This window comes from Alosa pseudoharengus, unplaced genomic scaffold, assembly GCF_046254945.1.
Source record: "Alosa pseudoharengus isolate Yale_2024_CS ecotype anadromous, Long Island Sound unplaced genomic scaffold, YU_APseudo_1.1 YU_APseudo_1.1_scf_10, whole genome shotgun sequence".
In the NCBI taxonomy this organism is placed as follows: Eukaryota; Metazoa; Chordata; class Actinopteri; order Clupeiformes; family Clupeidae; genus Alosa; species Alosa pseudoharengus.
The window spans coordinates 9,542,869-9,564,853 of record NW_027468565.1 but is presented as its reverse complement, the minus strand read 5'-3'; the positions used below and the strand labels follow the sequence as shown (position 1 = coordinate 9,564,853).

The window sequence follows — 21,985 nt, the reverse complement described above, 5'->3', positions numbered from 1 at the left end:
CAGACTCAATGTGGACATGTGAATGGATGGTTCAGTGTTTCTGGCTTCACCAGCAGACACATTCATCTTCAGCAGAACAGCTTTTCCTGACGGTGAAGAAAATTCAGAAAAAAAACGTATGCCATCACTTCATGGCTTTATTTTGTTTGACATGTGATATGTTCTTTGATTTCTGAAGTGCTTTTAACACCATCCAACCCCTCAGACTGGGAGACAAGCTCTTGCAGATGGGTGTGGACGCTCACCTGGTAACCTGGATTAAAGATTACCTGACCGAGCGACCACAGTTCATCAGACTGAAGAACTGTCTCTCTGACACTGTGATCAGCAGCACCGGAGCGCCACAGGGAACTGTGCTCTCTCCAGTCCTGTTCACCCTGTACACATTCTGACTTCTGCTACAACACCATGCCACAGTCATGCCACATGCAGAAGTTTTCTGATGATACTGCAATTGTGGGGTGTATTAGGGACGAGCAGTAGGAGGAGTACAGGAGCCTGGTGGAGGACTTTGTGCAATGGTGTAAACTCAATCATCTTCAGCTCAACACTTCAAAGACCAAGGAGATGGTGGTGGATTTCCGCAGGTCTAAGCCCACTCTGCTACCAGTCCCCATTGATGGGGTCAATGTGGAGGTGGTAAGCACCTACAAGTATCTGGGTCTCCACCTGGACAATAAACTGTACTGGTCAGCCAACACTGACACACTCTACAAGAAAGGGCAGAGCAGGCTGTACTTCCTGAGGAGGCTGCGCTCCTTCAATGTGTGCAGCAAGCTCCTCAGGATGTTCTACCAGTCTGTTGTTGCCAGCGTCCTCTTCTATGCAGTGGTATGCTGGGGAGGAAGCACAATGAAGAAGTATGCTGGGCGACTTGACAGGCTGGTAAGGAAAGCTGGCTCTGTAGTGGGAGCTGAACTGGAGTGCATCACTTCAATATCTGACAAAAGGACCCTGAACAAACTGATCAACATTTTGGACAATGAGTGTCATCCACTCCACAGCACTATTGTAAAGCAGAAGAGCCTGATCAGCTGGAGACTTCGCTCACTGCCTTGCACAACAGACAGACTGAGGAAGTAATTTGTCCCCAGGGCCATTGAACTGTTCAATGCTTCACTTAAGGGAAGAGGAGAGACAGACTCTCTGCATAGTCTGTCTGCCTCTCCACCCTCTTCATGTTTTGGTACTATCTGTCCACTTGCCACTTTTTACCACTTTTTACCACTGCCTTACTGTTTGCGTGCTATATTAGCACATATGTATAACCCCTCCCTCCATGCCACAGCCGGATTGTGGCCACACTTATACCTTTTCTTAATATAGTTATATATATTTATATATATATATATATATATATAGTTTTTTCTACATTTTTTTTATATTACCTTGCCTACTCTCTTATATGTCCATATTTATTTTATGCTGGTGTCTAGACTTTATTCTTGCACTGTTGCACTGTTGGACTTACTCATTTGCACCATCACCATGACACTCACTCACACAGAGCACCTTACCTTACTATGCACAGAGAATCACAGGCTCAGTCCCTGCCTCAGTCATTGCAAGTGCCTCTTGATTAATCACCCACTATGTGGATACTGTTTTTAGAATTGAATTAGATTAAGTGTTATTTAGTATAATTTGTATTTTAGTATATTCTTTATCTTCTACTGTCCTTATTGCTTAGTTGTGTTTTTTATATTATATACTTTTAATTAGTTTTTTCTGCTTTTTCTGTTAGTGAATGTGTGTGTATTGTCTGTATGCTACTGAGACCTTGAATTTCCCCTTGGGGATCAATAAAGTATCTATCTATCTATCTATTTATTAGATTGCAATTGAAATCAAGCTCTACCCCTCCCCCCCTCCCTCACCCATCCATCTGTTGGTCTGTTCTGCAGGGACCAGTGGCCTTTTCTCACTCACAGATCAATATGAGAAATGTCAGACACATTGATGTGGCTGGACATTTTACCAGACTGTCAGGAATCACCAGGATCAAATAACACACACACACACACACACACACACACACACACACACACACACACACACACACACACACACACACACACACACACACACTCTGTGTGGGAGATTTATGTGCGTCAGCGTTCTTTCACGGAGGAAGTGTGTGTGTCTCGGCCCAGGCAAAGGTGCAGTGAAGTCATTCTGGAAAAATGCATTCTTTTGTTGGGATTTTCCCCCCCTTTCCCTTTTTTCTTCTCCAGCGTGCCGGCCGCTGGCTGCCTGACAACCCCGAGTCTGCTGCCACTTCACCCATCACCCGCATGCCAATACAGCTCCCCTGGTGCTAATCCCAATGCCCACGCATCCGCACGCACTGGCGCATTGCCCTAAAATAGATCGGTAACATCTGCTAGGCCTGTTCCATCCCTCTTGTCGGGGGGATCAATTATACCTGTTTGCTTCACCGGTGCTTGTGTCGATAGTATTCGCACACCTTGACCCCTTTGTGGACGCTAATAAACTACAGCGACTCATTACGAGGGACCCCAAACAAGAACACACCAATTACGGCGTCATCAATAGGGGCAGGGCTGACTGGCTCGGACAGGGCCTTTTGTGCTGCCTGACGGTTGGAATGTGACACCGTCGGCGCTGGCGTGACATGGCTTCCCTTTCTACGCTGGAAGCTGCTCAAGGCTTTCCTGTCCTGCTGCTGCTGCTGCTGCTGCTGGGTGAGCTTGCTTCTAGACAGGAGAATAATAATCAAAGACTTTTTGGCGTCGACCATTTTTGTCTCTCACACCATACTGTGCGAGGAGGGCAAGCAGCTTCACTAGGGAATATGAATGAACGCTGTGTGTGTGTGTGCAAGCGTTTGTGTATGTGTGTGTGTGTGTGTGTGTGTGTGTGTGTCTGTGTGTGTGTGTGTGTGTGTGTGTGTGTGTGTGTGTGTGTGTGTGTGTGCGTGTGCGTGTGCGTGTGCGTGTGTGTGTTTGTGTTTGTGTGTGTGTGTGTGTGTGTGTCTGCCCTGCCTCTCTGGTATGTGTGTGGGTCTCAGTGTTATTTTCTAGCTCCTGATCAATACAGTGGAAAGCTGGAAACCAATGTAGCATAACAGTAACCCAGGTCACTTGGGTCTTAAAAGGTCTTAAAAGACCATGCCTTCATCTCATCATCTGCGGTTCTGAAACCTCCACCAAAAGGCTCTGCCTGCAATGGCTGTCTGCGCCCAAAAAAACCCTCCACAAGCATAAACAACATCAAAGCATTCCTATCTCTACCCATCCCTCTCTCCCTCTCCTACTAAACAGCTCATCGATTGATCAATGGTCTCCTTTATTTCATTTCACTCTCTCTTCTTCGTCTTTCTCTTCCCTTCTCTCTCTCTTTCTCTTTTCCTTTCTCCTGCTCTCTCCTCTCCTTCTCTCTTCCTCTCTCTCCCTCTCTCTCATTCTCTAGCTGTTCCCATGAGCATACTTAACAGACTCTCTCCATCCACATCACACAGTGATCAGCAGACCCATCCGTCCATTACACAGTTACACACATGCTCTCTCTCTCTCTTTCACACACACACACACACACACACACACACACACACACACACACACACACACACACACACACACACACACATACATAAATATACACGCTAAGTGCCTGACAAGCTCTCCCACGCTTGTTATATTATTGTTTTATGCATGTTATGTATGGCGAGGCAGGCCAGCAGTGAGTCCTCTGCTCACTAGGGCTTGGGTTGGGTCATAATGCCGTTGTGGGTTTCTCCTCTCTTCACAACAACACAACAACAACAGCTGACTCCTCAAAAGGTCCAGCCAGGGTCTGGCGTCACAGCAGCACCATCATCTACTTCCTCCAGAGTGGCTCACGTTGCATCCGACTCTGGTTTCAGAATCATCCTTTGTCACCACAGTCAGCAAGCCATCAAATGAGGTGCTAACAGTTGTTCAGAACAAGGGAGGCCAAAGGGTCATTCTCACTACCGAAGATAACAATAACGATAACTTTATACATCCTCATGACAATGGCAACAACCACACAAGCATTAAGAATGAACTATTGGGTGAACAATACAAACACTGGCAGCCAATCATCATCCAGTTCATTTTAAAGCCATCACTTTGAAAAAAGAATGATATTTCTCAGAGGCTTTCCTTTTCTTTGGTCAGTGTGAATTCTCTTGTGAGCCTAGTTTTAGTTGTAGGCATCATGGCTGATGAGGACAGGCCTTTAAGCTATTCCTTTAGCATCTTGTATAGTTACCACGATCATCAGTAGAGTGAGCTCATCAGTCTCACTTGATAAGAAAAGCAAAGTCCTATTTGTCAGCTCTCTGTTCATTGGTATCAGATCAGGGCTTTGTGTCCAGCTGCTATTCTCATCCTCTCTGACCTTGTGCTGACCTCTTCCTCGACCCCTGGCTCACGGGAGACCAGAGAGAGAACAGAGAGGGCTTCTCCTAAGCAGCTGAATCCGTTTAGAGCACGGACAGACAGTGGCCTGTGGGAGAGGATGTGGAGAGGACTTCTACTCTCTCAAACCACTTTACCAGTTACACAAGGACATGAATGCACAAACATGGGAATACACACACACACACACACACACACATACACACACACACACACACACACACACACACACACACACACACACACACACACACACACACACACACACACACACACACACACACACACACACACATAGAAAGAAACTTAAATTCGACTGAAACTGTGGTCCTCCGCCCATATTGAGTTAGGGGCCCAACAAACCAGCTCTTGTAGACATTTATCACGGACATGCTCCCTCTGACAACCCTTTAGTTCCTCCATGCATGTGTGCATAGGGAGAGATGTGTTACTGTCTTACAGCCACTTTCACACACAGACACAGAACACAAGACTCTGGGGACAGAGGGATCAACATGTGTGTGTCATGGTCACAGTTTATCAACAGGGCACAGGGGCATGATAAGGACAAAGTTTACTCTCACACATACATATACACACACACACACACACACTCACACTTCACTGTTTTTCATGCATTTGCCTGGTGTGTCATGCCGTGTTAACGGTGCTTTGGGGAGGTATTGGCTGAGTTGGTTATAAAGCAGCGTGTCAGTGAAGGGTGACAGGCCTATTACTGAGGTTCGAAAACGCCTGGGTGTTTGCCAAGCCAAGCTGAAGTATTTTTCTTAATTTACCACAGAAAAGCTAAAAGTCTGAGTTTAATGCCTTTCCCGTCTGTGAGTTTCTTGTTCAAACAGAATTTTGCTATCATTAGTGCTAGCCTTGTCTGCCCCTTAAAACGGCTCAGTCAGCAATTCCAACCTGGAATTCTGGGTAGGACGTGCCCAGCCTCCACACACAAGACAGAGGGCTTTGTGTTGAGGACAGAAACAATAACGGCTAGAATAATCTACAGCGGGTTTTAAAATCCTCACAAAACAGACCAGACAAAAGCAATCAATTGCAGTTTAAGTTCACAGGTAACACACTGGGACTGTCGTATATATGAGCTGTAAAAATGAGTTTATTGGATGGAGTCTGCAGAAAAAATAGGAGAAAATGTTGCTGTTTTATTGAAAGAGGCCACAGCTCTGCCAGTTCACTCAGGGGGTTCCATTACCTCCAGCAGCCCCCAAGATTAGAAAAACAAAAACACCAGTGAAGTCATCGGTCTGACAGTCCAGTGTTTTGTCTGCTCCCTGCATTCTTCTCTAATTAAAGGAATATTCCCAATGAGTGCTACTACCACACATATTCCATCTCCATGGTAACATGGAAACCTGATTCTTGACTTTGGAATCCTGAGAGTCATCGCCTGGGAGACGTTCTTGAGGAGATATTCCATGGCCACTGAGAGTAGGATGAAAGCGTACTGTTAGCGTTAGCTTAGTATCATCATCACCTCCCTTCGACGCACATGCCTAAAAAAGCAGCAGTGCTGGGGCACAGACACACGCTCTCTTTCTCTCTCTGGCTGCCAGCCAATCTCCACATAAAACCGAACGAAATAAAATGAGAAATAACGAGCCCAGCTGCCAGTCTGGCTGTGGAGACGTTTCACGTCTGACTGTGAGGGACTGTAAACAGCAGAGGCCGTCTGCCCTGCGGAGGTGCATAGCCCTCTTTCGGGAAAGAGATATAAAGACGGAATACGATCTGAGGGGAGAAGAAGGAGACCACTAGACGAGATGAGTAAGCGGTACCTTGGCCATCTCGCCACCATTCTGTCGGAATTTCTCCTGCAAGGTCTCAGCCAGCTGGCAGAGCAGGAAGCCATTGTCCAGACGATCCATGAAGCTCTCCGCAGTGATCTCTTGACCTATGGGTAGCGAGAGATGAATGATTAGAATGATATAAAATAGTGAGAGAGAGAGAATCAGAGAAAGAGAATATGAGAGAAACAGAGAGAGGAAAAAAGAGAAAGTTTTACATGTGTGAAAATATAACAGAAGAGTGGGGTATTTTGTGAGTGACTGTACAGTATGGAACACGTGAGTGAAATATAGCATCATAAATTTGACTAAAAGTCTTTCCAACTGAGATCAAAAAATGACAGGAAATCTAGTCCAAGGGTTTTCATGAGCAGTGCACATTCTTTCTCTTGTGGAATGTCAAGTCTGTGTGGGAATGTTAATTGATTTGGACACAGTGAAAGACTGTTGGTCCATGTCCCTTTAGGGAAGGCAAGAACTTGGGGACAGCTCATTGTCCTCTCCATTTTAGTAGGGGGGACAGTGCCATTGTCCAGGAGCCCAACTAAGCCCCAGTGCCACAATCAGTGGGCAAATATCAGAACATGGAGGCTCAGAGAGTCAACAGAAAACAAACCTCATTGTGGACAGCTGCCGAGGAAACAGATGATAGCCTTTTTGCATAGTAACTCCAGATAAGCCAAAGCATTGCTGCAAGACTACAACAAAAACTGTGGAGTACGAAAGTCTGTCACAAAAGAGAGCCTGGTCTCCAGAAAACCATTCCTCCAGAGTTAGATCACTGTAACAGGGGGTGGTAGAGAGAGTGGGAGTTGGGGGAGGGTGGGAGAACGTGGGGTGAAGGGGTGGTGGGGTATCTGTGGAAAGAAACGGAGCAGATTTTTTTTCTACATCCACTCTTTTTTTGTTTTTTATTAAAAAGGCAGGAGGGGGTGTGTGGGGGTGGGGGTGAATGAAATTTAATGAGTTCCAAATGTCATAATTGAGCCCAGAGGAAGAACATACTGGGAGCCCCTCACGACCCGCACTGCCCACCCCTCATCCCCCACCACTCTCCTTTCATGAAATAATTTCCTCTCCTCTCTCCTCTCCCCTCTCTCTCTGTTCTGAGAAGGGGAAACGCTCCTCTTGACTGCACCAAAGCTCGGTTCTGTCAGAGAGAACAAAGCCAGGACTCCACACATTCCTTTTGAAAGGCCCCACACTCTCCTTACCTGAACAGAACTGTTTAAACCACTTTAATAATCTTTTGTTTTAAGAAATCCACTAACTTTTTTCTGGTCCTGTCTTCTCCGTCATCACCTATTCCTGATGTCTCTATAGAGCCCAGGATAATCAGACAGCGTTCCCCTCTCCCCATTTGCCTTTTGGAGAAGTGGGGAGTTGCTATTCAGTCTAAATCTCGGTTTCTTTTATTTATGTATTCTTCACTAGTTTTATTCATGTATCACTAAAGTCTGACTGGACTGTGAAGTACTCTTGGTCAACTCCTGTTGTTTTTGACTGTGCAATAGAAATAAAATGACTTAACTTGACTTGACTTGTGGTGCTCCACACTGTTTAACGTCTCTGCACCATTTAAGATGCAGTCTGCCATTTTGGAAAAAAGTTGGTATGTGAGTTCAAAAGCAATTCAAATTGCACCGTTTCCTTCTGCACTCCTGATTTTTTTAATTGTATTTATGTCTTAGTCCTTTCTGTTTGTTTCCCATTCATAGAGGTTTTTTTCTTAAATGCATATACACAAAACTTTCTGGTGTACATGAAACACTCAAGAGCCTCCAAAGGGATATTTGCTTTCTTTTTACTTGTTTTCTTATTTCAAAACCTCACATTATCTGTGAGGATCACACATATGAATGTCACTTCCTCCCACAGAATGTATAATGTTGGAGAAGAGAGACTGAGGTGATGAAGAATGCCTTCCAGACTTTCACACAGTCTCTTTTCCACAATAACCTAACAAGCAAGAAGGAGAAAAACACATAGAATTTACTGCATGAATGTGATGATCTCATTCACAAGAAAGGCTTTCCACATGGCACACGTCGTATCTAGGGACACATGACCAAACATTTCACATTTTTCTTGTAGCAGGTCCACTTTGAACATCAACCTCCAAATACTTGCTGAATGACTGCACTGCATCTGAGCCATGACACGAGCCAGACTAATGGATGGCAAACACTTAGGAAGAAAATAAACAAACAAACACTTTAAAGAAATTCTCATTAACCCACAATCCCCCCTGCTGTCGTGTTTTGGTGCACACATTGGAATCAGCTGTGGCGAATTCCCACGTCACACTCAGCAGCAGGGTAGTACAGCAACCCAGATGATGACTGCAAGGATGTTCAGAGCACTTGACCCACTCTTAGGTCTGGGATACACTTGCTTTTACCAATGTGTATGTGTACGCATAATGGAATGTGTATGTGTACGCATAATGTCAAAGTCAAATACATTAGAGGGCCAAAAAAACAAATTTGCTACAAGCCGAGGGCCGGACTGGTTCAATGTTTATTAAACCATATTAAAATGACTGCACGTAACCTATTGAACCAAGACGTGTACTGTATTTTATATTAAATGAATAATGACTGTGACTGAAGTGCGGGCAAAGTTTGCACAAATGTACGATTTTTCCCATCCTCACCGACCTTGTCATAAAACTTGTTTAAATGATCATATGATGTCTCCTTGCTGCTCTGTCGTCTACATCAGCCTTTCTCAAACTTCTTTGACCTGAGGCCCAGTCAAGGCATGCTTTGGGGTCATAGGGCCCACCTACATGAACCCACCCCCTCCTCCCACCCCCCATTAAATTATCATAATATATTACAATACAATTATTACAGTGCATGAAAATGCACTGTACTGTTCTTCCTAGGCAACAACTTATTACAGTGCATGAAAATGCACTGTACTGTTCTTCCTAGGCAACTTCTTCTTCTTATTATTATTCCGCTTACCACTTTTTCCGTACGCAATTTCTCTTGAACAGTTTAACTTAGAAACTTCATTCAAACTTTGTAACGTAGGTCTTCAAACAGATCGGGTTGGTATGACTTTTCAACTTTGAAACTTTTATACTTAAACTATTAAAGAAAAACTTTTTAAAAATCCCCATAGACTTAACATTGTCGATTATGACATCATAATACGGCCATTAAGCAATTAGAATCCTATGGCAGGTGTTCAGGCCACCTGCAGCCTCAGGCTTTAAGCATACAATCTGGGTCAATTAAGACTACACATCCTATTCAACTGTTTCCTCTGCCCAAAACTGTTTCAAAATAAAAGTCCTCACTACAATAATCCACTGTTAAACAATGTAACCCATTAAACTACTGAACTTTTTACATTCAACTTTTAAACGGTCTACTTTTAAACTATCATTAAACTATCTATCTATTAAACTAGCTGTCTATCAACAACTTTTAAACTATCTACATTCAACTTTTAAACTTTTAAACTATATACATTCAACTTTTAAACAGTCTACTTTTAAACTATTATTAAACTATCTATTCAACTAGCTGTCTATCAACAACTTTTAACTTGTCATCAACTATGTCAACACTTGTCATCAACTATGACTCCTACCCACTGTAGCTAGTTAGTATGGTTAGCATAGTTAGCATGTTAGCATTGCTAGCATTGTTAGCATTTTTAGCAAAACTGCTAAAAATGATTAGCTAGGTTAGCTAAGTCACATGGTTAGCATAGTTAGCATGTTAGCATTGTTAACATGATAGTTAGCATAGTTAGCATAACAACTAAAAATGATTAGCTAGGTTAGCGGGCCTTGACTTTGACATGTCTGTTGTGTATGTGTACGCATAATGGAATGTGTGTGTACGCATAATGGCTGCCACATGCATGCTGTATCTGTATGGTTGGTCATGCAGGTCCTTAAATGAAAGTGACGCGTTTGTGATATGAACTATTAACATGAACATTATGGCCGATAGTATAGGTGCAGTATAGATACATGAGGATACAAGAGCAGCTTGAGCTATACTCTGGGTCTGAATTCTGTGGTCTGACCTCAAGGGGAGACATTCAGTAACACATGTAGTGCCTGCACAGTAATGAAGCTGGGTTTTTTACACAATGCAGTCAGTTGTGTGCGCGAATGTGCACAAATGCTTGGACAAAGAGCAAGTATATCCCAGGCCTCAAGGCCCTTTCATACCAAGTCCCAATTTTTGGATGAAAGAAATACTTGCATGAAATCATACTGGTAATTAATTACATGTGTTCTTGCTGTGTCTTTATACTCACCAAGGACGAAATTTGTGGCGATTAAGAAATTCGAAGGAATTTCGTCCTTGGTGTGTAAAGACTAATAAGAACAGATGTATTTCATTACCAGCGTGATTTTGGTGTGAAAGTGCCTTTGGTGTGAAAGCGCCGTTACTCACTGCCATGTTAACCTGTAAGGAGATGTCTGTTGGGCATTGACACTCTATCCAAACATAGCACTAACGTACCGTAACTACGTACTAATGTAGTGTCGGTGTCTTCCGGACTGAGTGCTATCCACCCAGAATGCAATGTGTGTGAATGTTAACTTGTGTAATACTGGCTTTTGTAGGTGTAATTGCATTTACCTTGCCCTGTATGTATTAGCATGTGTAGTCTTTCCTTGGTTGTACCTCATGTGTTTATCCTGGTGTGTTGTTTGTGACTACCCTGTTCGTGTACTGCGCATGTTTTAGTGACTTCCCTTGTGTTTTCTTTGTAATGGTGTCTGAGTTCATGTGTGATCCCTGCTTCCACTAATAAAGCTTTTGTTGGACAACATGAGTCTCATCAATGGATCCATACAAACACATTTATATGGGTGTGGAATGTGTACACCCAAATGCTGCACACACAGACATACAATGCACATGTAACGGAGGCGAACTGAGCATGCCAGTTACCCGTGTAAATCCTCACACCCCTAACCTTAAGAACGCTTCTAACCGCTGAGTTGGAAGCCTGGGGTGGTTGGAGCTTTCGACTCCCATGCCCTAAGCGGTGGACGAATTACGACCTTTCTTACACACACATGCCCCTCTAAAACAAACTGAGGAACAGGACATGTCTCTCGCCATGCAAATAATATGGGGGAAATAAAGGCATATCCTGTTCACTGTCTGTCTCTGCTCACACGGGCACTGAAGGGCAGAGTATCAAACTGCAGTTCAGTTCAGTTAGGTTCAGTTTAGGACAATGTACCTATATCTCTCATACACCTCATGGTGTTACATGGTACCTTTCAGACCAAGTGGTGGAGAATGTGTGTGTGTGTGTGTGTGTGTGTGTGTGTGTGTGTGTGTGTGTGTGTGTGTGTGTGTGTGTGCATGCATGTGCCAATGTGTACACAGGTGTCTGAGGAACATTTCCTTTACCCAGCATGTTGGTGAGCCACAGTGCCAGGTCCTCCTTCATGGGCAGCAGGCTGGCCTCGTGGCGGCTGGCCAGCCATTGGCTGTACTGCTGCATGTCTGTCAGCCCCGGGCCGGCCAGGTGCTTCGGACTCAGAGAGCTGCACATCATCCCCTCTCACTGCCCTGCAAAAGAATTAAGAGACAAAATAAAGCACTGCTAAGGAGGGAGGGACAGAGGGTAACAAGCTATGGTGGGACTAACAACAGTATACTAAGTACTGTAATGGTGTTAAGGCAACACTGTGTAACAATTTAATACTTTTTGAGGTAAGCTTTTTGGTGTCATCTTCAAAATAATGTTGATGATACATGGTCATGCGAAGGACAGATAAACTCATGTGTTTGCCTACATTGCCAAAAGACGCCAGGTAGAATAATAGCCAGATTCTTGCAGTGCCATGATTCTTATAGGTTGCTTGCTAGTCATAGACAAAAACTAGCACAGTGCTGCTTTAAAACAACAGTATGCAGGAATGTATCACTTTTTATCAGTCAAATTCATTTAGCTAAAGACTCGGGTCATTTCCACTAGCCACCCATGTCGTTCTGTGATCCTGAGTTTAATTGCCCTGCGAAAAAATAAGACAAGCTTTCACAAACTGGCTAACTGAATGACCAAAACACTCCAATCAGCAGACTGGCAGGTAGTGTGTTTTTGCATACCTTTGCACATCTTTGCATAACATTTAGGAAGTGAGTTAGTTTTAAACATACTACTGCGGGAGAGGAGATCACAGACATATACAGTGGCAAGTATGTGAACCCATGCAGAAATGCATGGGGTACTTTCCATAAGATTATCTCTCAATGCAAATCAAATCAGATATTAGGCTAACTGAAATAAAACCATGCCAATCTCTAGGTATGGTGAAGGGTATGTAATGATGTGGGGCTATTTTAATTCCAAAGGCCAAGGGAACTTTATCAGAATACATATAGTATCCTGGATCCATAAAATAACTGGCATTTAAAAAAAAAAAATCTACCTTAGGGGTGTGTATACTTATGCCCCTGTATTTATTTAAGATACATTATTCATTCACAAAGAAAATTGGTGTCCTTAAAGGTTGGAGTTTTCCTCATGTTTTTAATTAAGGCATTACGATCAATTTCCAAAGGATGATTTTTTATTCCTCTTTTTAGTCAACTTTAGCATGGGTTCACATACTTTTTCTTGCCACTGTACTGTAGGCTATACTGACTATACCTTAAACAGCACAACATGAACAAAACATATTCAAACACTGACTTTTGAGGTTCTGGTTATCATCTCTGTCTGGACATGAGTCAGTAGGCTCCTGTAGTGCCAAATGTCAGTGTAGGAGTCAGTGATTTAAAAGGGCATCTCAATCTGTTGCACAGTCACCTCTTTCACTGCCCAAAGTTCCGTGCCAGCCAACTGACCATTTCACACAGCTTCTGTTTCAGCTATCACCTGCCTAATCCTACACCAGCTCTCTAATCATTCTTTTCACCATTCACTCCATCAGTACTCGTTTAGCCCTCATCCCTTCATCCTTCTCCAGGGTTTTTTCCCCATTCATTTTATTTCCATTCATCTTTTGTATCTTTTATCTCTGACATCAGACTCATCTCTTTCCCACACTAGAGTTTACAAGTTACTACGGTCCAGCACAACCACTCTCTCTCTCTCTGTCTCTCTGTCTCTCTCTCTTTCTCTCTCTCTCTCTCACACACACACACAGACACACACACCTCTGTGACTGCATCATACAGTATAACATTTTTGTGCATTTCCAAAAGTACAGACTTCACATCTCAGACCCTGCATCTCACATGTAACTGAATACATATAGTAGCACAATACATAAATATCTGGCCATACAATTACATACATACCTACACAGATACATAAAGAGACAGCAAGAGAGAGAGAGAGAGAGAGAGAGAGAGAAAAAGAGATAGAGAGAGAGTGTGACAGACAGTGAGTGATCAAATGATAGACAAGCCCCGTTTGCGGTTTCTTACAGAGTCCAAGACAGAGAAAGACCTGTTGTGCACCTGGCCAGATCTGTGGTGTAGTTTACAGCAGTCCAAATGGCACGGAACATTCCCAACAGGCACGACACGGAGTTAGCCCTCCCTCCCTCCCTCACCTCACGTCGCCTTCCACCAACCCTTCACTGTCCAGAGCAGCGGCCTTTACAAGGCAGTCAGGACGGAGGGAAGGATAGAGAGGGCTTATCTTACACAACAAAGAGAGACAGAAAGAGAGACAGATACAGATTAACAGATGGACAGATTAATGACTTGAACTGCTTATGATATACACCGGAAAGCTAATCCGTAATCCAAGCTAACGACACAACAACCCAAATCCTCCAACAAAGTTATATGAGAACAGTGCAGACATTGGTGTCATTATACCGCAGGATCTATGTCAGGCATTGAATCCAGGCAGGCAGGTAGGCGACTAACAGAGCAATCCCTTTTCACAGCAGTGCTTACCATCCTCTGCCAGCCATTCATCCTCTGTGCTAAACAATGTCACAATTCTTCTCCAGTTTCAACTACTTTCTTAACCCCAATCTCACCACCCTTGTCCGTGGTTAATAGTTAGCAAACATGGGTTAAACAAGAGGTAAAAGGCACAACTGGGCACCAGATGTGAGAGTGTTTTTTTTACGGCCCTACAGTAAGAGAGCTGTCTTCGCCGGACAGAGGGGTTTATTTACCGTGGGGATGCCCTGGGGTCTTGTAGATTTGTCATAAGGTCATAATAACAAAGCAGTGGGGCTTGTGTGAGGTGGAATTTGGCAGCAGTCTATCCCAACAAGCTATATAGTGATTGTCAGTATGGGCAGCTCAGAGAGTTGTGCAAGATTCCAAGTCTTCGATGGGGTCATGTACTGTCCAACTTCCTGACCAGACTCAGAGTCTAGAAACTACAGGCTTACAAACCTGAGGTACGAAAAAGAAAGGAAAGGACCACAGGGCGGGAATCAAACCCGGGTCGCCGGCGTACTGTGCAGGTGCCCCAGCTAGTTGCGCCACGGCTGGGGCCGGTACGACTGTCTTTTTTCGACAGTGTGACCAAGCGACTAGCCTCCAGTGGACCTCTGCTTCACAGATAGTGTGAATACAGTGGTGTGAGTTTGCCAGCTGCTACTGGGTCAAGTGCCTGCTACTGATTAACAGAAGTGGGCAGAGGTCATTCAGCAGCAGTTGTACTGTGGTCACTAATGAGACACGGGTCTGGACATTCTAGCCACAACACAGCAGGCAGCGATTCTGCCACTCCACTAGGAAAACAAGCTGCTAACAATGCCAACTCCATGGGCCATGTAACAAAGTCCATGGGTTTCTTCCTTAGGAACACACATACTTATAAACAGAGGGTCCATGGGTTTCTTCCTTAGGAACACACATACTTATAAACAGAGGAAAATTGCAAGCATTCCCTAAAATTGCAGTGCCTTGGAATAGAAATTCCCTGGCATTGCTTTGGTAAAAGGTGTTTGCTCCATGTATAATGTTATGTGTTCCTGCCGTGTGATGCTAAACAGGCCGTGTTCAGCAGCATGTGCTGTACATGTCACCGTGGCTGCACACGAAGCTCAAAGACATGGAACTTGAGACAAGACACTTATCATACAGGATATAGCAATTATCTGTTAATTGGACACACATTGACACTGACAAATATATACATAAGTCTGAGTAAACACTCATCATAGTCATTAAAAGATGAGCCAGAGGCCTATTAATACCTCACCCTTGCCAAACATGCATGCTTTCACAGTGCCAGAGAGTCATGCTGTCAGGGTCAACCATCCAGCCATGCATAAAACATTTAAAACTAATCCTAAAAATCAACAATGTCATGTACAATCAACAAATACAGGATGGAGTAATTTGAGGCCGGAGCAACAGACAAGCGGGTTGAGTGTGTCTTTTCAATGCAAAGCACTATACCTCAGGTGAGATCCAATACCCTTGCACCAAAACACAAGAGAAGTCTCCCAGCACTGGCAGAATAATCACACACATACAGATATATCGCTTTTAGAATAGCATGTCCAATACATGTATTGCTTTAGGTTTAGGACATCGTATATGCATCTAGAGCTCATTAAGTTCAGTATTGAATTCATTAACTTATGTAAGATATTAGATCCAGGAATCAGGCAGAGAAATATAATTGGCCCATGTCTGAATACAAACCATTCTCAACTTTTCTCTTCACAATGTCTCTTGTTTGTCAGCCTAGTTGGCTCTGGAAACCACACCTTATAAACTCAATATTTACTGAATAAACTACAATCATAAAAGGTAGAGAAGGCTCTTTAGATGCACCTGGGACTTGCACATGTCCTGTGGGGCTTGGCTTAAGGCGATTCTTAATGGCTCTTGATACAAACACCCCATTCAGGAATCACTCTGTGGGCCAGGAAGGGCATGACACCAATGCAGTCTGACTCAAAGTAGGGAACAGAATAAGAAGGAGTCTGCTGTATTTTTGGATTTGTCAAAAGGCATTTGACTCAGTGAAGTCCTTCAGTGGAATGTGATTGCCTACCCACATTTAAAACCATCTGGTTTTTGCCAGGTCTATAGGAATGTTGATGAGGTGTGTGTGTGTGCCTGTGTGTTTGTCTATGTGTTTGTTTGTGTGTTTGTTTGTGTGTGTGCGTGTGTGTGTGTGTGTGTGTGTGTGTGTATGTGTGTGTGTGTGTGTGTGTGTGTGTGTGTGTGTGTCTTGAGGGACGGTGCTCTTCAGCATGTAGACCAGAGTAAGCGAAGGTTATGTGCTGACCTTATGTTTTCTGCACCACCTCTCGCTGTGATGTTGCACTGCTGGACAGGGAAACACTCACAGTTCTCTCACTGAGGACAGAAGGCTATGCGTATATGTACAGTTTATAACAGGAATGAATGGAATCTGAACACTGCAGTTGGGCTCTCCTTCACATTTAATTCAGAAGGCAGTAAATCGTCCAATGATGGTGTCCTCACTGTAGAGCATAGTGTACTTAAAAACGCCCTAATGACTGTCTGTTAACAGTGTGATGAGGATTGTGTCCTGTTATCTGCAAGCTGAAACATACCCATACTGTGCAATACACCCATAATATACTCTTAAGAGCTGACTGAGTGAGCCTGGCTATCTATCAGTTTCACATATACAGGGGTCATTTCCCCAATAAATGACACTGTGTAGGTGTTAGTGGCCATTTGGGAAGTTGTTGATAATACACCAGATATTATATTATTATATATTTCATGGATGAAATTACACCACACAGGAAGGTAAGTTAACACAGGAGTTAATAAAAGCAGAGAGACTCCAGGACCCCAGGAAAGCTAGCAAAGAATGTTTGCAAGCTAATATAAATCCAATAAAACAGTAAATGAAAGTTCACTGGGGGTCTAGGGTTAACAATCAGCCACTTAAATGTTAATGACAGAATTAACAGTGTCGCTGTTAACAAATACAAGGTTTTATTTTCGACCCTATTTCTCCTTGACGGATCATATAAAACACTGGAATCAATTGTTGATGAATGGAACCTTTCCAGATCCCAAACTCTTAAACTCTCATTAGCAGAGGATACTAGTTTGCTTTTAGGAGAACTACCACAGAATTGTTTCACTTTTTATGTAATTTTACACCTGCTTCAAGTTGTCAACTGTTCATTGCAAAAACATGAGCAAAGAAAGTATACAAAAAAGAGTACAGGTACACATAAAGTATCTCACAGAAAACACCCACACACACACATACTCCTAAAACACACATGCATATGTAGCCAACCAACTAACCCCCAGCACACACACATACACACACAGGTGTAACATTCCCATGAATGTGTTGATATACCCTTGACACAGGCATGAGAGAGATGTAAGGAACACTTTCATCTTTTCAGTGTAAAGAGTCTATGTTAGCCAAGCAGAGACAAAACATTTGAGCCTTGTGTCGTGTGCATGAGGATGTGCTGCTCTCCTCTTATGAAAGACTTATTTCATTCAAGCTTAGACATGGACTGCTGAGGGACTCCAAATGTGGAGCAACTGAGTGTACAACCAATCTCCAAATCTATTTGCAAAGGCTGTTCTCCTCCAATTGATTCCTGATTCTGATAATGCATGGAAAAAGTCCTATCAAAGAGTACGTATGAGTGACTGCTCACAGTTATATTTGCATCACTGCTCAGGAAGAGTTAACAGAGGAGGAAGTAGTTCAGGAGTGTGGCCATTGATTGTGTTCCTATGGCCTGATGGGATCACAATGTCCAGTGAACAGCATGGACTGCACTGTCTGACACATTTGCTGAAATAACACCCCCCCTAACCCTTCTCCGCAAATGGGGGTTTACTGCAGTGTGTCACATGACCCACCAATGTCAAAATTCCCTTTAGGGGGGGCACACCCACACACACACACACACTCCCCTCCTGATTGCCGAGCCTGGGACCAGACCACTGCTGATACACAACCCTTGTTTAGTGCAGGTCAATGCCAGTACAAGACTGATTCAGTCAGCTGTCACCTTGGGTATATACGGTGACCTTTGACCTCAGTGCAGCATCTGACCCCACAGTATCCACTATGTGATACAGGAGCTGGGTGGGGATGCTGAGTCAAGATGTCAGGAGAGAGGACATATTGTGTTCTTCTCAGGTCCACAGTCCTGCTACACTATCCTGCAATCTCCCAGATCTCACACACACAAAACCTTGACCCTCCCCAAAAAAATAACTGCCGCTCAGCACTTCTCTGGCTGCATGTCCGTCCCCACCTGGTGAGAAGGGCAAAAGGATCAGATCTGCCTCTAGTGAATCGAAGCACTGTATTGCCCTGGAAAGCGCTGCTGCATGATGACAGACAAATATTTCATACTCATCACAGCATAAGGTTCATGCCCTGCCCAACAAGGCCAATGGCAATGTGGTCATGTCTACAGCTCTAAAGAATATTATTGAACTGGGCTCTTGTTAAGCTGATCTGTGCTATCACTGGTGTCTCATGTTACAAAAGCACCCTTTTTGAAAGTTGTCTGAGTTATGTCACAGACAGCAAAATGTCTTCTTTGTGTGATGAATTTCCCTTCTCTATTTTCAGATTGAATGAACAGATGCATAGACAAATGGCAACAGAAAATAAGTTCAAGCGAAAAATATGTCTCAGTTGTCATTTAGGCCTTTTGTGTGGAGCTTGTGAGGGCCGCAGACTCCTTGTAAATCACATATATGGCATTAAGCAATACTGGAATTTGTCCTGATTAGTTTTGTTTGAAAACAGTAACAGCATTTACACAAATCCAAAAGACATAAGTTGAACTGTTGTTATATTTCATGGTTGAGTAAAAAGAAAATGTAGAAAATGCAGTTGTACCTCTTTCATGTGTTTGGAGTGAGGGCAGATGTTGATTGCATCAAGTCCCTTTCTGACTTTTTACAACTGCAATAAGATTTCAAAGCTGTCTGTTTCTTCATTTACACCCTCTTTCTATTTAAGCATTTATGACATATTTTAAAAGCCACAAAAGTCGCAAGTTTTATAGAAGGGAATACTGAGACAGAAATGCATATTTTCTTTTTTTTTATTAATATGTCAAAAGAACAATAAAATATTCAGCCACCCACTGTGCCTGCCATAAACCATACAGAATAGCAAACCATTAGGTTTCCCCCCAAGTTTTATGGCAAAAAATGGGGTAAGCAGAGTAGGTTAAAGGTAGGCTAAAATAACCTAAGCTACTTGGAGTACCCTGATGAATTTAGAGAGAAAACCCAGAAACTATCCAACAACAATCATCTGTAACAACAGTGATTTGGAGTAAGGGTCACCGTTACTCTTTAGTCCACAGTTAAAGTTAAATTGCGATGTAGCCATACAGCAACATAGCCCTATACTTATTGAGAATTTAAGCATTCATCATTAAATTTAAATAATTCTGAATCAAGAGAATTTAAGTCACTTTTCATTAGAGAGCAGGCAATTTTAAGCATCGTTTTTGGTGACTTTACCTTCTTCAATGCAACTCTCGGTGACGGACCGCTCTTCTCTGTTGCTTCTAAGGTCATGCAGAATCCGTACACGCATGCTTCCTAAACTTCACAATTTCAGTGTTCTGGTTTCACGGATTGCGAGTAGCGCACAACAGCATGGATATGACTAGACAGGGCTACTGCCTGCAAAAACAGTGATCTGACAGGAGTTCAAGATCCCTCTCTATTGCTCTTCCCCCCTCTCGCTCGCTAGAAGTGGGAGGATACTCTCAGACAGTAGAATGGGCTCATGGACTGAATACAAGTCCATGACCAGAGGAGGCTTTTGTCAAGTCCATTGAGGAGGCTACTGTTAACCCTTTAAGAAAATAATAATTGTTTAAAACTCAATGTAGTGTTGAGGCATGTTTATTTATTTTTTTAAAGCTTGGGATAATTGAAGACGAAATTAATCTTGACATATCTAGGCTGCGTAAACTAAAGAAGAAGGAAAAACTGCATCTAGTCTGCAAGATTATTAGCCTGTAATGTAGCTATTATTAATCACCACGTGCGTCATTCCAGATGTTCAGCGGGCTATCAGTTTTGCGTGTTAAGGCTATTATTTAGAAGCGGCTTTTATTTTGACAACATGAAAGTCGCTTCCGGTTCCGATGCACTGCACAAGAAACGTCTGTTTTTTGTTACAGTGAAGTAGTTGTCCGAAATTAATTATTCAGTCGGAAAACGAGAATATCATAGACCGAGAGTAGGCTACGGCTGAAAAGATTGCCAGCATCCACGGGGTTGGAAATGTCAGGTAGCCTTTTGAAAGAGAGCGCCGCATGGAGGCTATTTTGAAAAACCTAGAGAGCACCTCGGAGTTGATAGCCATTTCCCAGACTGAGTATGTCAAGTGGTGGGATGAGGGCACCGTGGATAGGGCTTTCCAGTGGAGCGACTACTGTGAGCACATCTATAAGAGGTTCAACACAAACCCAACCATTAGAACCGCAATAGAAAACAGACTGCGACAAACCAACGAACTCCTACGAAGAACTTTCACGGAACACCGGGATTTTACTTTTCTCGACTTGGGTCGGTGTAGAGATGTGCTGCTGGTGAGTTTGTTGAAGAATCCCGCGTGTCCTTGTTCTGTGATAAAAGTTATTTTGGGAAGTTTTAAACCAAACGATAGATGTGGAGATGGTCCCGTGTCAATGGGTTTCTCTGACCTCCCTGGGTCCATTTCTTTCAAGTCAGCTGGCGAAGTCTTACGGGCCACGAACGGAAATAGGAGAGACACGCGTGGTTTATGTGTGGAACCTCTGGCGAAAGGTTCGATCTTACGGGAACACATACAAAACCTTCTCTCACACAACGGTAATGAAAGCCTTGTTAGTAGCCTGCTGGATTCTCTTTTTCAGCCTGTCAGCGATAACAGTGCTCCAGAAATTATTGCAGGTGTTCTTCTCTCTTGCGAAGACTTTCCGGCTCATGATGTCACCAGAAACTTCATCTTCTCTTGGCTGCAGGCTAACCCAAACTCAATACTGAACATGTGCCAAGCGTTGCCAGTGTTGACTTTGACAGAACTGGCACAGCAGTCAGAGGGGTTTTGGCTGGCATACATGGGCATACTGAAAAACTGGGCCTTGGCTCTGTCCTACGATGTGACTGTTGGTGAATGGGTGGCGAGTGAAGGAAGTGGTGTGCCATTCACAGCACTCACAGAACACTTCAGATCTTTACTTTCAAGTGGACATTCCCTGGATAGAGAGACACTGAGAGAGTTGCGTGAGCTGAAAGAAGGTGACGGCGGCTTTGAAGAGAGGGGTCTTAGTGTATGGGGAGATGTCCTGTCTGAGCTCAGCACAGGCCAGAGGTTACCCGATGCTGCCAATATCCTCTGATCTGAGTGAACTACACCCATGAAAACTGCCAGACCAACAAATCACTGAACAGTTCATTCATTTTCTCTGATCCTAGGAATTGAATTATGGAGTGGTTTACTGTTCGTTATGGTGTCATTTTCCTGAACATGCAATTGATTAATTTATTCCGACATCTTAGTTTGTTCATATTCTCTGTGAGAAAATAAAGTGCTCATTTTAATTAAGGGTGTCTCTCTAGCCTCCAGAAGATAGAGGGCAGTGGTGCTCTTTTCTCTATTAGCTCTTTGCCGTTATATTATGAGCCTTTATGACTGCTTGTGTCTCGAAACATGAGTTGCAGCAGAGTTCATTTGTGTCTCTGCTACAGTGTGGACGGGTGCCCCTTTTTCTGGCTCCACAGAGTAAAGCCTAGAAATGCAGCCTTCTCTTCAAACATCAAGGGAAGAGGGTTCATCTGGTGCACACTTTGTACC

At 43.5% G+C, this 21,985-nt stretch overlaps 2 protein-coding genes across 2 annotated transcripts in view; one reads left to right on the top strand and one right to left on the bottom strand.

The window, feature by feature from the left end:
• Positions 1 to 19,862, bottom strand: part of gas2a (growth arrest-specific 2a) — a 32,113-nt gene extending 12,251 nt beyond the window's left edge. The window contains exons 1-3 of the mRNA XM_076300073.1: positions 19,657 to 19,862; positions 11,623 to 11,784; positions 6,212 to 6,327 (exon numbers count right to left, since the gene is read on the bottom strand). Coding sequence (XP_076156188.1) covers positions 6,212 to 6,327; positions 11,623 to 11,770 — 264 coding nt within the window. The 5' untranslated portion in view covers positions 11,771 to 11,784; positions 19,657 to 19,862. The remainder of the gene's footprint in view (positions 1 to 6,211; positions 6,328 to 11,622; positions 11,785 to 19,656) is intronic.
• A 434-nt stretch (positions 19,863 to 20,296) lies between these two features.
• Positions 20,297 to 21,736, top strand: fancf (FA complementation group F). Its single transcript, XM_076300062.1, has one exon. It carries the CDS (start codon positions 20,463 to 20,465, stop codon positions 21,528 to 21,530), a length of 1,068 nt encoding a protein of 355 aa, XP_076156177.1. The 5' UTR covers positions 20,297 to 20,462; the 3' UTR covers positions 21,531 to 21,736.
• The last annotated feature ends 249 nt before the right edge of the window (positions 21,737 to 21,985 follow it).

Bases quoted from the DNA above. Each gene is read 5' to 3' on its own strand.
- fancf (XM_076300062.1), top strand. From the start codon at position 20,463: ATGGAGGCTATTTTGAAAAACCTAGAGAGCACCTCGGAGTTGATAGCC.